We start from the raw sequence: 15,288 nt of genomic DNA on the forward strand, positions 1-15,288 counted from the left end.
TGACACATCTCCTCCTCTCATTTCTTCATCTAAGCCTGTATGTAAAATACCGACTTTGCTCTAAACCTTTAGCAATATCTTTCTCAGCAATGTAGGGGCTGATAACACAAATCTGGAAGTCATCACTTACATCCCTGGTGGATCTCTGTAAACTGAAAATCTCTACATTAATTATAGAGAAAGTGACAGTTGGGAGTCATAAAAAACTCATCCCTAGAAATGGAGCGTTCTGCCCCTGAATTGTGGGGATGCCAACTGGCAGAAATGTTTGTATATGGAAACCAGACCATGTCTCAGCGCTCATCTCCAAACCTGACATATGTACTCTACACATATGGAAAACAGTTGCTTGGGCAGACAACGCAGAAGAACTCAGAAGGTGTCTGCAGTCAACTCGACGAGCTGAAACACTTGCAAAATCACCCTGAGAATCATGAAAGAAATGGTCCAGAGGTGATGATGAGACATCAGGCTGGAGGAGACTCCTTTGACAAAGGAGGTTGTGATTCTGCTGATACTGGGCCATTGCAATTGATTTGATCAAAGGTGCTACCTCTCCCCTCTTGTAGAAGGGCAAGTAATACTTTCAAGGCCCTGGGACACATTTTCCAGGTAATAACTAGGGACCCCCCTCCAAAAAAAAAAAAAAAAGGAAATAAAATAACTGTCCTGATACACCTGCAGTGAAATTTAAAGTAAAGCCTTTGGAGAACATTTGACCAAAACCTCTGAAATGAATTTCATTAGGGTCTGAGTGTAAAAGACTCCTGATATACATGATATCTCCCACATTATAAGTCCACTGAGAAGGATTGCGTTATTTTTCACCTTTATATTCCCAGCACTTTGCACAGTGCCTAGCACACAGCAAGTACTTAATAAATGTCAAATAAATGCATAGAGATAGAAACAAGTACAACTCCTCCCCCCTATCCTATCTCTTGCCCCCAGTACCCTGAGTTATCAATGACCTGCTCATCCCCATAACGGAAAAGGACAAACGTCAGGAGAACAAATAATTTGAACATCACTTACAGGTTCTTCACATCAGTGATGCCTCGGAAAGCCTTCCTCGGGATTCCCTGAATCTGGTTCTCGCTCAGATCTCTAAACAAGGGAAGAAAAGCATCCTATGAATCACCAAGGCCCCTGCTTTATCTGCATCACATTAAGATAACAAAACCCATGGCGTCTTTAGTCACAGTTAAAAGTGTTTTCCAGATTGTTTAGTCTCTGGCTTGGCGACCCAACATCCACATTGTTCTGTAAGTTACAGCATTTGTTGAAATGGTTACCAGGCAAAGAGCATAGCTTTGCCTTCCCTGGCCGCACAGTGTGGGTGGTCCCCCACCTCCAGGCCACAAGCTGCTGAACTATTTGTTATACTAGGCACCCAGTTCCATGTTTATTCCACCTCCCAGTGTGGGCCCCTTGCTGCCCTGACAGTTTTTAGCATTCCTCATCCCCGCCTCCCATGTCTTTTACTAATCTCACCACTTTCCCTTTGTCACTTGGAACTAGAACACAGCAGCTGCCAAAGACAATTGACCTGCTAGATATTCTTAGTCTCTGGTGGCTGCTGGTGAAGGACCACCTCGATACAGGCAGCCCCATGACAGTAACCATGCAGTCAAGAGGATAAAAGTGCACAGACATATCTGAGTGGGCAACTGTCAAGTAACAGAAGATGCTAAAAAAATATCTAGAAGCTTTCCCCATACCCATTCTCTCTCCCCTCTCCCCATCCCCCACTCCTGACCTTCTCATTGACAAGAATGATGAATTCCAATAGTATTTCAGCAAACCTGCCCCAAGTAGAGATTGTGGGCGGCAGCTGAGCTAGCGCTAAACACGGCTAACAGCATTCCCATTCAGGTGGATAACAGGATGGCTAATCCAGCAGCTTGATTTCCACCAAGTATAGAGTTCCCTAACATTATTACTATAACCCATAAGGTCTTAGTTGCCTTTTCTAAGAATAACATAACATTTTCTGAAAGAACTGAGCCTGTGGAAATATTTTAATTCAGTTTGATACAGTTCAGGAAGTACCTACCAAGTGTCTACTATGTAGCTGGCACTATGTTAGGCATGGAGAATAGAAAGACAAACGTGAAATCATTCATTGCCCTCAAGGAACTTACATTTTTCTGGGACAGGGGAGTGGGTGGATACAACGTGTATACAGCTGAGTAAATGCAAAGTATATTTTAAATGAACTGAAAAATAATCGGAGGTATCGGTGGGAACAGAACAAAACAGGAAACGTTTTTAGTCAATGGCACAGTCATATATTGAATCCATATTTGGATTCAAATTTGGAGCTAAAGACACCCTTGGAAATCCTGTGGTCCAGCTCTCTCATTTTAGAAAAGAAACCAAGGGCCACAGAGTGAATTGATTTGCTTAAGTACATATAGTTAATTAGTATCTGAAATGACATTCCAACCCCAAGTCTCCTGATTCTAGGTCCAGTGCTCACTACACTACCCTACTTCTCCTAAGAGCTACTTTAGATTTCAATGGAGAGTTAAAGAACTCAATAATCATAGTAACATCTTAAATTTTCTTGTGATGTTGTGCTACCCCATTTTCATCCTTGAACAAGGCAGATGTTATTAAACCAGCTAATGTGTTTTTCTACTTTTAAGAGGAAGTCTGAATATGAGTTTTTTGGTGTGAGGAACTCTTGGTATGGAAAATTCTTCCACTGATGCAAATGGAAATAAAGCCTCAAACTCACAGTTTCAAAGATTTGACAGAGGCACTAAGAGTTTAAGTGATTTACACATGTTTCTGTAATATATATATGAGAGGCAAGGCTTCTTGATCCTCAGAATAGTCTTATAGCTACTACAAGGCTATGCTGTTTTTGCCTCTTTTCCCAAAGAGGATCAGGGTGATTAAATGATTTGCTGAACCTAAGAAACTAGAGACCTAGAGACTAGACTCTAAGATTTCTCCTTATCACTCAAGATAAACTTATCAGATTTATATGTAAACTCCATAAAAAAGGTGATCTTACCAAACTTCTATGCTATGTCCTAAACAAAATAGGTTTACTTCAATAAAGATAGGTTACTGAAGCATCTGGGTGAAAATCTACTCTATATTATGGGAAGATATAAACACAATTATCTCTGGACTCACAATTACAATTCAGTGATGTTTTAAAGATATCTTTTTAAAAAAGCAAAACTCTATCCAGATATGTCTAGAAAGGGGTCCTGCTACTTAAATAATAGTGATTAACTTTCATTGAAAACTTGTTAGTTTTACTCTTTTAAATAACAATAGTAACCAAAAAAGTCATGGGAGAAATAGAGGAAAGGCAAAATGAAATTCCTTCCCCCAAAAAACACCCCCTTATCTCTCCTATACCTAGAGAGATGCTAAGATGCTTTAGATGTCCAAATCTTTCTCAATGATGCTCACTGGAATCAATTTTTTTGATAGGTTCATTGTGCCAGGTACAATTCATGCTGGGGATTCAGTTTCATTTTTGGGTGGTAGTCATAGGTCACTGTGATTTTTGGGGTACAGTGATAGGGGACTCACCATCTCAAATCCATTTTCTTTTTTTCTTCTACTGTTTAAGTCGATTTGGACCTACAATGAGTTCCACCCCAGCCTCCCCCAGATCAGCTTGATTCAATGAGAGGGCTCCAGCCTGGAGTTGGTCCCTGAACAAAAACCCATGATGACACCAGAGGTCAGAAAGTGTCACTGAGGGCACTCTACTGTTTTCCATCAGACCCAAGGAAAAAGAGGGACGAAGTTTTTGTCATCAAACTAATTCAATTTTTCCCAGTCATCCAGTCTACACCCAGGGCTCTCAGCGGGCACAATTGTTTTCATTCAGACACTCACAGACGGACTAGACTGTTGGGAGACAAGCCTCTTCTCAGCTGCAGTCAAACAGAGGCTGACCTCCCCAGTCAACCTGATAAAGAATATACCCCACAGCCTCCAATATATGCTTTTACTGTCTCCTCCACTATGAAGAGGAACTTAAGGCACTAAAATGGCAAAAAATAGATCATTAAACTGGTGGAAGGGTACAGAGATATGAGGGGCATAGATGATATATCAGAATCAACACTTGGACTCTCAATCTGCAGCAGGCAATGAAGGGACAGCTGCAATCTGCTATTGTGGGGCCAGAAACACCATGGGGCAGATGTTATTTTGGCAAAATAGCTCTGGAAGAACAGCTAAACTGTAGGAATGGGCAAGAGTTGGGATGGCATTGCTTCGGGAAAGGAGAGTGACCTTTTTACAAAGGCTGAATTCATGATGCTGACACACACAGAATTCTGAGCTTCACTAAGAATTCAGGACCCAACAAAGTACACACTGGTTTTTGCTATATATTTTCTGTGGAAGATCACCTTTGGAATCAAGTCCCCTCAGCTGAGCAAGATGCCTGGTCCTACTCATAGTTAATGAGCCTAATTTACACTACTACTACAGCTCAGCATCACTTTCCCAAGTCCAACCAAACAGGAAATTGTAGGAAATTCATCTGCTCCCTATGACAATCTGCTTGTAAATTTTATTAATTTTATTTTCCATTGAGCTATTCTTCTCTGGATAACAATACCGCTGCCATCAATCTGCAGGATTGTCTCTTGATTTCATAAATACCTTGACTGGTCTGACAAACTGACAGCTGAAAAGGGCTTACTGATGAAGTGGGGAAGAAAGTTCAGGGCTACAAGCTTCATTTTCTGTAACTGTCCCTTCATAATTATAGCAGGGTCTTTGTGAGGGCCACTAATAACATGTTTTTCTCAGCTTGATTCCAAAACACAGAACCACTGAGGAGCACCAACCTTGAGAAAGACTATTGCAACTACTTTTAACTGAAGCTTAAATAAAAATAACAAATTCTATCCATTTTGCCCAGGACACTATTTCTAGACACTTGCCTGCTAAGTTTTTAGTGGTTCACCCTTCATGGCAGGGGTGTTTCATGGAGACAAAAGCAGAAAAATTCTGGGAATATCTCAGAAATAGCATATTTTTCTCCCCAAAGAAGAAACATGTGAACTTAATACCTGTGTCTCTAGGCAAATTACTTTACCTCTCTGGGTCACAATTTCCTTGCATGTAAAATGGAAGTGGTTGGGCCAGATAACCTCGAAGATTCATTTCAATTCTCAATATATGATTCTACAAGCCTATAGTAGTCTTTCTAAGTGAATCATGAACAAGGGGCAATCTCTGCAGGTGACTAAAAGGAGAGAGCTAGGAAATGGGCTTACTGCAATGGAAAATGGGGAAAGGGATTTAGTACATTTTAAAAATGATTAAAGTCTTAGAAGAATCGAGAACTGCATTAGCTAGAGAGCATTCTTTAGCTTCCGGAAAATGATTAACCGGCTGATTATTCTATCCAAAAATACAAGACCAGGGAGAACTTATTAAGGAGACAGTAAGTCAAATCGGAGTTGGCAAGAACCAATATATCCCCCATCTGCCCCCCCTCTTTTTAATTTACTAAAATGCTTTGGACACAGATTAACTTTCTTCACAAATTTATTATTGCTTCATCTGCCTTGAAACGGGAACTGTAGACACTTTGATAAATGGATTGAAAGGTTGTCTAGTTTCAGTATAGCTGCTGTAAAGTGCTTCCCGCAGCCCTCTCCATGATATCAGTCCTCAATTGTCCTCAGTGAATCAGTAAAAGACATTTCCCAACTTCTTCTGCCTGCCTGTCTCCCATTTCTTTCCTTGCACCACTTCTATGCCCTTTCTCCTCATTTCTCCTCTTAAGTCCATACAATAATCTGAATATCTTTCTTTTCTTTGTCCAGAAATAGACGAGGACTTCTAGAATCACAGCACTGAAAATTGGCAGGACCCGTAGAAAGAATATATTCTAATGGCTTCATTTTACATATGGGGAAACTGTGCTTCCAGTAAACTAAATGGCTGTAAATAAAGTGCTCTTTGCATTATGCAGTCACCCTTGCCCAGGTCAAACTCACTGTGCCCAGAAATCCTATCCAAGTAAAATGACATCTTGTATAGTAGGCAGAATAGGTGAAGTTCTGCAGCTGCAAGGGACTGTGGATGTCATGTAAATCAAACCTTTCAATTTAAAATTGTAGAAATCAAGGTCCTAAGGCAATAAATGATTTGCCCAGTGTCCTTCAGATAGTAAGAAACAAAACCAGGATCTGAAATCAGCTCTTATGACTCCAGTTTCAGCCGCCTGGTTGAAGTGTTACTATATGGGTTCTCTTCCCTTTCTCCAGGGGTAACCTTATACAGAGTACCCTGAAGCTGGAGCCTCTCTAATGCTTATATCACCTGTTCAAGAAAGAGAATGTGGGGTTTTGTTTTGTTTTGTTATAGTTAAGTTCTCTAAATTTGGAAAAGTGTGTGACTAATTTGGTAGTTCTCCAATTTCTAAAGAATTCCCACAATCACATCAAAACTACGGATCTCTATAAACAGGAAGGCTCATTCCAACTTTGAAAATCTCCCATTTCTGACAAGAAGAGTACAGATAGCAATGGATATATAGTGCGAAAACACCTTTTTTCTACTGTCCCCTGAGGTAGAGGGGAACTAGATTCTCTTAGTGGGAAGGGGAGGTCAGTAGAAGAAGGTAGTGTATTTGTTCTAAAGATTTTCTTCTAGTTAGCAAGGTTTACCTGCAAAAGTTTCTTCAATAATTGGAATGTAAAGTTATTGAAAAAATTCTTTGCAGTTGTATTCTTAGGGCCTAGCACAACATCTTACATTTAGCAGTTGTTTAATAAATGCTTGTTGAGTGAGTGTTATCCACAAGTATCTGGAGAAAGGGAAAGATGTTCATCTGTTTATCTCTTTTATTCATGGATATTTTTACTTTTGCCTTGTCTGAATTCATGTTGGACACTTCTGTTTTTTCCAAGTTATCCTAAGTCATAGTAGAATTTATTATACCTCATTTTAATTTTGTATAAATTTTTATGTTTGCAGTATATTTTAATAAACATCATATATTGTTTGAGTCTGTTTTCTAATTAATTGTGCCACTCTCCTCCATTTCATGGGTCAGTTCATCCCACTGACTTTCATGGTTATGATTGTTATGGGTGTTTGTGTGTGTCTGTACATATGTATGTGTGCATACATATGTGTTTTTGTTTTCTGTAAGGATAAAGGAGAAGGGGAGAGAGATTTGGATTTTGCAGTTCCTATACTGAAGGAAACATATACATTCTGTTTATTTTTTTCATGAAATCAAAGGAAGAGATCTAGGGAGAAAAAAAATTCTCTTTGCTTATTTTCCACACAGAACCACAGAGCTACAGGATACTACTGTTAGACAAATTTTAGAGATAAGATTTTATTTTTACTTCTGGTTTCCTTGGGGAAATGAATGAGAACTGGACTGGAAGAGTCTAACAGAAGATTGGACTAGATATGTGTACAGACAGAAGAACTTTGAAGCAATAGGTTTGCCTTAGCAAGAATCTTTTTGACTGAGCAAAATAATCCTGAAAGCTACACCAGCCAAAATATAGGTATTAGAGACAGCAACGAAGGCATGAAGAGCTGAGCAAACAAGGGGAACTGAATCTAGTATTCAAGGAGGGATTGCTCCATTTTCTTCTTCTGTCTTCACTGCACTTTCATACCTACTTCACTCCCACCAATGCACACCATTTTCCATGTCTGCAACACAATAGAGACAATGGAAAACTTAGTAGGAGTAAGTTCATCATTATCCAAAAAAAAAAAAAGAAGTTAAAATTTAAAAATAATGATCTTTTTATATGGAATGGTTTCAACAATTTGGAGGTGGCAATAATAGATTTATTTGTCTTCTAAATTCCTTTTAGCTTAGTCTAAAATTAATCTGAATTTATATGTGTATATATATATATAGTTCACTGCCATAATGGGTATCAGAATAAGTTATTTGGAGACTTAAAATTTCTCATTATAATAGTAATAATGGCTAGAATGCATATAGTGCTTTTAGGTTTGCAAAGTGATTTACATATGGCAACTTGCTGAGTCTACACAACTTTATGAAGCACTAGAGTTGCTATTATTGTTCCCATTTTATAGATGGGAAGACTGAAGCTGAGAGAGAGTAACTGAGTTAACTAATAAATGCAATTTGAGGCTGGATTTGAAATCAGGTCTTTTTGATTCTTAAGTCAGGAGTGGCAAGACTGAATATTTATAGATCATGTATCAGTTTAAGTATAGAATTCTTCTCTAAGACCTGTGGTGAGGAGATGTCACCTACTACTTGTCTGTAAATGAAGGAATGCTCTCAAATTCCTGATCTAGGACAAAAGGCAAGTATAGACTGGGTTGAGGAAATCCTTCCTCAGAGTATTTACATTCTGGACCTGAGCTAGGAAGCAGATAGAGACTGTGCTCTTAAAAGACACAAAGGAATCATGAAGGTTTCTGGGAACTATCCCCTCCAAACCAACATGTCATATTAGGCTTTTTCAAAATTTACAGAAGAATAGAATAAATCAGAAGGTATAGGAGGAAGATAATAATATTCAAGTATTTCTTTTTGCTTTACTTGTGGAGGGGCTAGTCATTAAAGATGTAGGAAGTGATCAGTCTAATGTAGAGAAGGGAGAAGAATTAAAGAAATGTGAATTTCCTAGGTTCATTTATTAGATTATTAGATATTAGAAACTAGGACCAAGAATCCTAGATTCTTGAGCTTTGGATTCTATCTTCATGGATTTATGGGATTCAGACTTGGGAAGAAAGGAAGATGGAAAGAAAGATAGGAGAAAGAATGAGGAAGAGATGAAGGGAGAAAGGAAAGGAGGGAAGGAAAATAGAAGAAGGAAAGGTAATACTATATATGGATAGCTATGTGAAGATCTTCCCCTTACCCCCTACCCCCAGAATAAATCTGCTACATATCACTATGTGTTTCAAGAAAAAAATAAAAAATTGCTCTGCTCACCTTTGTCTTAAACAGCACAAGGGACTTCCAGGAGAGAAATGGTTCCTCAGGAGGTTTACAATGTGAACTTCACTGAGAATTCATCCTAATAAGTAAATCTCTCCTACTGGCAATTTATCTTAATAAGCAAGATCACATCTTTGCCATTGGGTCACTGTCAAAGCTGAATGAGGCCAGAGCACATGTTTCAGTAACAAAGCCCCCATTTCTTTTGCTGCTTTTCTATTATGGGGCTTCTTTTGTCCAAGGGAAAATACAGCAGAGGTTCCAAAATGATTCCCAAATAAACCTATGAATCTTGGGGAGTCAGAGAATCAAAATATTGACTAGGAAGCAAGAAACAATTCTTTCACAATACACCAAAGCTTATTTTCTGAATATATTCTTGCTGAGGGAACAGCAGGAGTTTTTATCTCTAGCTGCTTCAGTGACATTAAAAAGTTATTAAATGAAAGAAGGATGTCAACAAAAGCAATGCGTTCTTTCTCTTTCTTTACCCCTCCACCCCCATTTTGCCTTCTTAGGAAAATTCATGAAAAAGATCCAAGCCATCCCAACCAGAGGTTTAATAACTTGCTAAGCAGAGATCCTTAGTATTAAATGTCAGGCTTGTATGACTAGTTAAAATATACCTGCATGATCAGTCTAAGTACATCACAATTCATATATAATTACATATATGCACATACTAGTATATATATTTATATTACTCAAAATGGTACCTAGAATATGGTGTTTTATTTTGTTTGGGTCCAGAACTGTGATCTTATAAATATGAGGAATTGGTGTGGGAAGGGAAGGGGAAAAAAAGAAATTTACATGATAAATTTACTGTTATCTATAAAAGTAATAGCAATTATACATAATAGACTTGCAATTTCATGTGTAATCATACTTTTTATTATACCATGTTATGGAAGTACTTGCTTTATTTCATAAATTAAAAATAAGATAAATAAATGTATTAAAAAAAAGAAAGAAAAAGTAAAGACCCAAAGCTGACCAACATCCTCTGGGGCCATGGTAATTGCCCAAAGTTAGCTTATTAGACATCAGTATGTCATCAATATGAAACTAAATTTAAAAAAAAAACTTAAGATAACTAGTCTGGCTTTATGGCAAAAACTTGTAGCTGATAAGCAAGTATCACTTAAATGTCAGGATCAAACTCTGACTGTGGTGAGGTGTTATATTTGTTTTACTTAAATTCAACATCTATATATCAGTTGCTTGGGGATTCCTGACACTTAAGAAGGCAGACAACAACATAGATGTAAATAGAATGGATGCCACTTTTACACCAGAGAAACTCAAATCCCTGGAGAACAGTTGTGAAAGATATAAAACAAATGTAGTTAGCAAAGTTGAGTATGTATAGTTATAATTCCTCTTGTAGATTTGGGTAGAAAAGAAACAGATTACTGAATGAAGAATTGTTCTGGAATTCCTGTTTAGGGACAAAAGATAGGTATGAACTGGGCTAAGCACTTAGTGGAAGTATTTATATCCTGGAAACTGAGTTGGGAAGTAGAGATGTCCCTCTTAAAAGATTACAAAAATGGTGCAACTGATGAAAACTTCTAGAAACTGTCCTCTCCAAAAAGAAATGTTTCAAAATTTGTTAGGAGAGAAAAAACCACAGAGAATAAGATGGGGAGGACAAATTCAAGCATTTGGCTTCGTTAGCTTTTTGTCTTATGCTTTCTCCCAGTTTTACTGAGTAGGAGGGGTGAGTGTAGGGGTGAATGAGGCCAGAAAAAGCAAGTTTCCTATGGTCACATTATATTGGTGGTAGAACTGATGTGGAGCCCAAGTGAAGTGAGCAGAACCAGGAGAATACTGTACACAATAATAACATTGTGTGATAATCAACTTTGCCATATTTGGCTCCTCTCAACAATAAAATGATCCAGGATAATTCCAAAAGACTCATGATAGAAAATGCCATCCATGTCTAGAGAAAAACTATGGAATCTGAATGCCGATTAAAACATACTATTTTTACTTTTTTATGTTTTGTTTTTTCTTTCTTATGGATTTTCCCTTTTGTCCTGATTCTTCTTTCAGAAGAAAACTAATGTGTAAATGGGTTTAATATGATTGCACACATATAACTTATATCAGATTACTTGCCATTCTGGGGAGAGGGAAGGGAGGAAGATACAAACTGGAAATCAAAATCTTATAAAAGCAAATGTTGAAAACTATCTTTACATGTAAATAGGAAAAAATAATACTATACTAAAATACAGGAGCCCCAGACCCTTTGGCTTCAAATCCCATGAGCCCAGATTTATTAGATTTAAGAGTCTAGTCTGATCCCCTTGTTTTTTTAACAGATGAACAAACTGTGTCCTAGAGAGGAAGCACCTTGCTTAAGGTCACACAGCCAGAGTTTAGACTGATTCCAAATTTCAGCCTGGAGTCTGAGAGAATGAGTGTATGAGTTATAACTGCATTCTAGGATGCCCCTTAGGACTACCCTGAATGAACTTTTGTCCCCAGTCAAGAGAAAGAATTTTTTGATTTCACAGATGACCATTAGGTCTAAATATGAGTTCTAAATATGAACTTTGTTAGAGTTTTTGACAAGAGGAGGAAGAAATATGAAGCTAATAAAAGATACAGAATAGTCAGAACTCAAGTAATTCCAGTAATTTAACCATTTCTCCCAGCAAGGAAGATCAAGCTCTTTGTCTCCAATCGTAGAGTCAGCTTTTCCAAGCCTGCCACCAAACTGGGGCTGGCAGGGTTAACCAAGAATGCTATTGCAAATACTATCTTCATTCATTTAATTATCATATGCAATTCAAACTAACAGCTCTTTGTGTTCATGAAATAGCATTATAATTGACTGATCATCTCTGACAAATGGTACCAGTGCAGATTTTTTCAGTCTGCTTACTAATCCTTAGGATTATCACAGTTTAGCACTCGGACTGTTATATTATAGGGGCTTTGGAATTCCTCATTAGTCTCATTACTCTAGTTTTGGCCCTTTTGACTATATGCTCAAGTAAGGTAAGACCTTTGTGGACTAACATATCCCTGGTCGGGTTTGTCCCCATTTCAGCTACAGACTAGCCTAGCCTTGCACTCAATAGACTCAAGCAAACAAATGCTTGTTAATCAATTGACTCGTCTAGTGAGCATGCTTGAAGAGTCTTTGTTCTAGTTGTGGTTTTTGTAACGTGGAACAGTTTCTAAAATCTAAAAAAGTCTGGGTAAAACCCTTCATCTGATCAGATCTTTCTTCATCATTTGACCCAAAGGGCTGTGCCAGTTTAGCAGGCTAGTTATGTACAGCCACCGTGTTTTGGAGAACGGAATCTAGGTGCCTTGTTTTTCCCAAGGCTGGATGTTGCCTTTTAGCATCATGGGTTTATAAAAGGACTACTTGGCTCTCTGATCTATTCTCCTTTGTGTCTTACTCAATACCCACCCCCACCCCCCACTCTTTCTTCCCCTTGCCCAGGCTGACATCAGATGCTTTCATCTCTAATTTGATTGTAGAGGTTGACACTGTCAATCTGAAAGCCACTAACATGCCTGATGGTGGCTGGGCAGAATAAGAGTAAGGGGGAGTCAAATTCATCTTTTGAAGTGGCTTTATGTAAATCAATTCTCTTGTGGAGACCCTGGAGCCAAGCATTTGCTGATTAATTGAAAGAAAGTCCTTGTTCTCTTGTCTTCTCTAGAGAAATGGCCCAAATTGTGTCTTCTCTTTTTCCATAAACTCATTCCCATGCCAAACAGCTCTGCAATTAAGAAATGGAATCTTCTCCTTTCTGTATGAAAGGGGGAGGGGGAGACAAGACACATGATAGGGAAGGGAATGGACAGTGTGAAGAATAAGGATGACAGTACTGTGTCCCAGAGTCTCACCTAACCACCTCACAATTCAGTTTATGCTTATGGTTAGTCCCATCATTGATAACTAACCTGGGTTTGCCTTTCACTTTCTTGTGAACAGGCAGATAAATTGATATAGGTTATATAACTGACAAAATACTGGATAATTTACTTCTGCACTCAGGGATGGGAAGTTGGCCATGAAAAAAGCCTTTCACACCAATATGTCCCTGAGAGATATTTGTTTATTTTGTAATGAGCAAATTATTTGAGAAACCCTCTCCTTCCATGCTCCTTTCTCCACCTCCAGCACTTTTTTAGGGGGATGGGATGAAGTGAAGTGGTAGTAGAACTCAAGCATATGCCTTGGGATTTGTTTCATTTCTGTAGGTCTAGGGAAACCAGGAGGGATTATTTGAATGGCTTACCCTTTTTTTTTCTATGTCCATGTTATTGCTTTTTCCCCAGAGCTTTACTTAGAAGCTCAAATGACAGAACATACAAGAAGCTGCTCTCCTTGGTTCAATAATAGAACCAGACGCTGAGAATTTGACTTCAGGGACAAGATTAAAGGTAACATGGTCCCATGGACAAGGTAAAATAGCAGGCCACAGTATTGATAAGTTTATCCTTGTTAACCTGCAGGGTATTGCAGTCACACTACCATCTCTTTTTTTGCTACTGAAGTATACTTCTTAGATGACAAAACCTATTTCCATGATCTTGCTCCTTAAAGGAGTACCTAGTCTAGATGGGTTACAAATATCCAATTTCTTCCTTCTTTCTTCTCTGACCCATCTATTTTTCCCTGATTAAATACATCTATTACTGTGTGTCTCACTTCTGACACAAGCTGGCTATGTGACATCAGGCAAGTCACTAACCCTCTCCATTCTAAGCAGAAAAGGTATGGGATCTCCATTGGGAGGGGGAGCTTCATCCTCTCGATGTTCCCTATATCAAAGCAATCAAAGATCCAGTCTCTATTTCTATTCATGTAATTAAAAAGGTTTTGCTTCTGAGGACCACCCAACTTAGAATCTTTGATCAAAATAAATTTATATAGCTAAAGTGACATAGTGACTTAAATAAGCATCTGAGGAATACAGAATATATACAGAAACTTTAATTCTTCAATGGCTCTTATGCCATTAAAAGGTATGTTTCATCAAAAAAAAGTATAATGTTACCCATCTAAGTCTGAACGACCTGTGCATCTCATAACTGTGTCCTTCAGTAAATTTATATATAGGGCGAAAAGCCTTTAATATTCTGGGATCCTTCTTCTGAATCTCTGGATAATGCATAGATACCAAAAAATTATGGGTTATTTATAGGTTATCTATTTATGGTTATGTATAATTTATGATTTATTTATGATTATGTCCATGTTCATAGACAATCTATATAATTCAAGCAACACAGACTTAGTTTTAAGAATATCTGTTAATTAGAAAACAACATTTGGTCCAGTGAGATAATGGCTCCATAATTGTTTGTTATAATGGAGTCTTCTGCATTACTTATTAGAGCTGTCCAGGTGTTAGGAAATTTGGATGCAATGCTACAGTCCGAGGTGATCCCCATTCCATGTTGTTACTTTTCAGAAGCCCATTAAACAAGTGAAGTCTCTGTGCTGAAGGTGAAACACTATCCTAGGGCCTTCTGCCGATAAAATCAATGCAGCTTCAGAATGACTGAAAATTATCTTCCATCCAAGCAGTAAAGCTATTCAGCAGGAGCTCAGTATTCTTAGTTACAAGGCTGGCTTCTCAAAGCCCAACATCAGATGAAACATATTAGCGCTTAAGCCATTAAGCTGCATTAATTCTAAAGAAAGGCATTTCTCCTCATGATCCTTCAATCTACTTATTTGTTCAGTTCAAAGTAATTATAGTTATTGCTAATAACTCACACTTGTGGATGCTCAGCTATTGATGAACAGAAAATCTATGCTATTTTATTGGTTATTTATGTAAAAATTGACTTATCTTGATAGATTCCCACAAACTTTGAAGTTAACATGAATATTTATTCTAAGTTCCATTTCTGGCCAGTTAGAATGAAAGGCAGCAGATATGGGACATGAGCACAGATAATATCAGAGAAAAAATGAAGTATTGGGGGGTGGGGGAAGCAAAGCCTTTATAGTAATCCTCGTGCCAAATACAACCAATTCTTCTAACTTCACTATTCAGTCATATAAAAGAAAGCACTTCAACATTGGGTCCCTGGATTTCATGGAGTTTGGAAGACAAGTTAGAATCATTCTGAAATAAATGCCTTACTTGGCCAGACTGAACCAACTGTCTCCCAGGAGACAATGTGCCCTCACCACCTGTATTCTAGTAATCCCCAGTCTTTTATTTCATACCCAATGGTCTTGGTTCACCCAAAGTCACCACTAGTACAACAGAAACACACTCCCTTGTTTGGAGGCTGTGAGAAGGCAATAAGGGCCACTGGAAAGAATACTTGACTGGGTT

General features: G+C 38.1%; 1 protein-coding gene across 4 annotated transcripts in view; it reads right to left on the bottom strand.

Moving 5' to 3' along the window:
- The window catches only part of SLIT3 (slit guidance ligand 3), a 772,326-nt gene that overhangs the window by 254,259 nt on the left and 502,779 nt on the right, over positions 1-15,288 (bottom strand). For all 4 annotated transcript variants that reach the window (XM_031949421.1, XM_031949420.1, XM_031949423.1 and 1 more), the window contains one exon: positions 1,036-1,107. In XM_031949421.1, coding sequence (XP_031805281.1) covers positions 1,036-1,107 — 72 coding nt within the window. The remainder of the gene's footprint in view (positions 1-1,035; positions 1,108-15,288) is intronic.

This window comes from Sarcophilus harrisii, chromosome 2, assembly GCF_902635505.1.
Source record: "Sarcophilus harrisii chromosome 2, mSarHar1.11, whole genome shotgun sequence".
NCBI classification, from domain to species: Eukaryota; Metazoa; Chordata; class Mammalia; order Dasyuromorphia; family Dasyuridae; genus Sarcophilus; species Sarcophilus harrisii.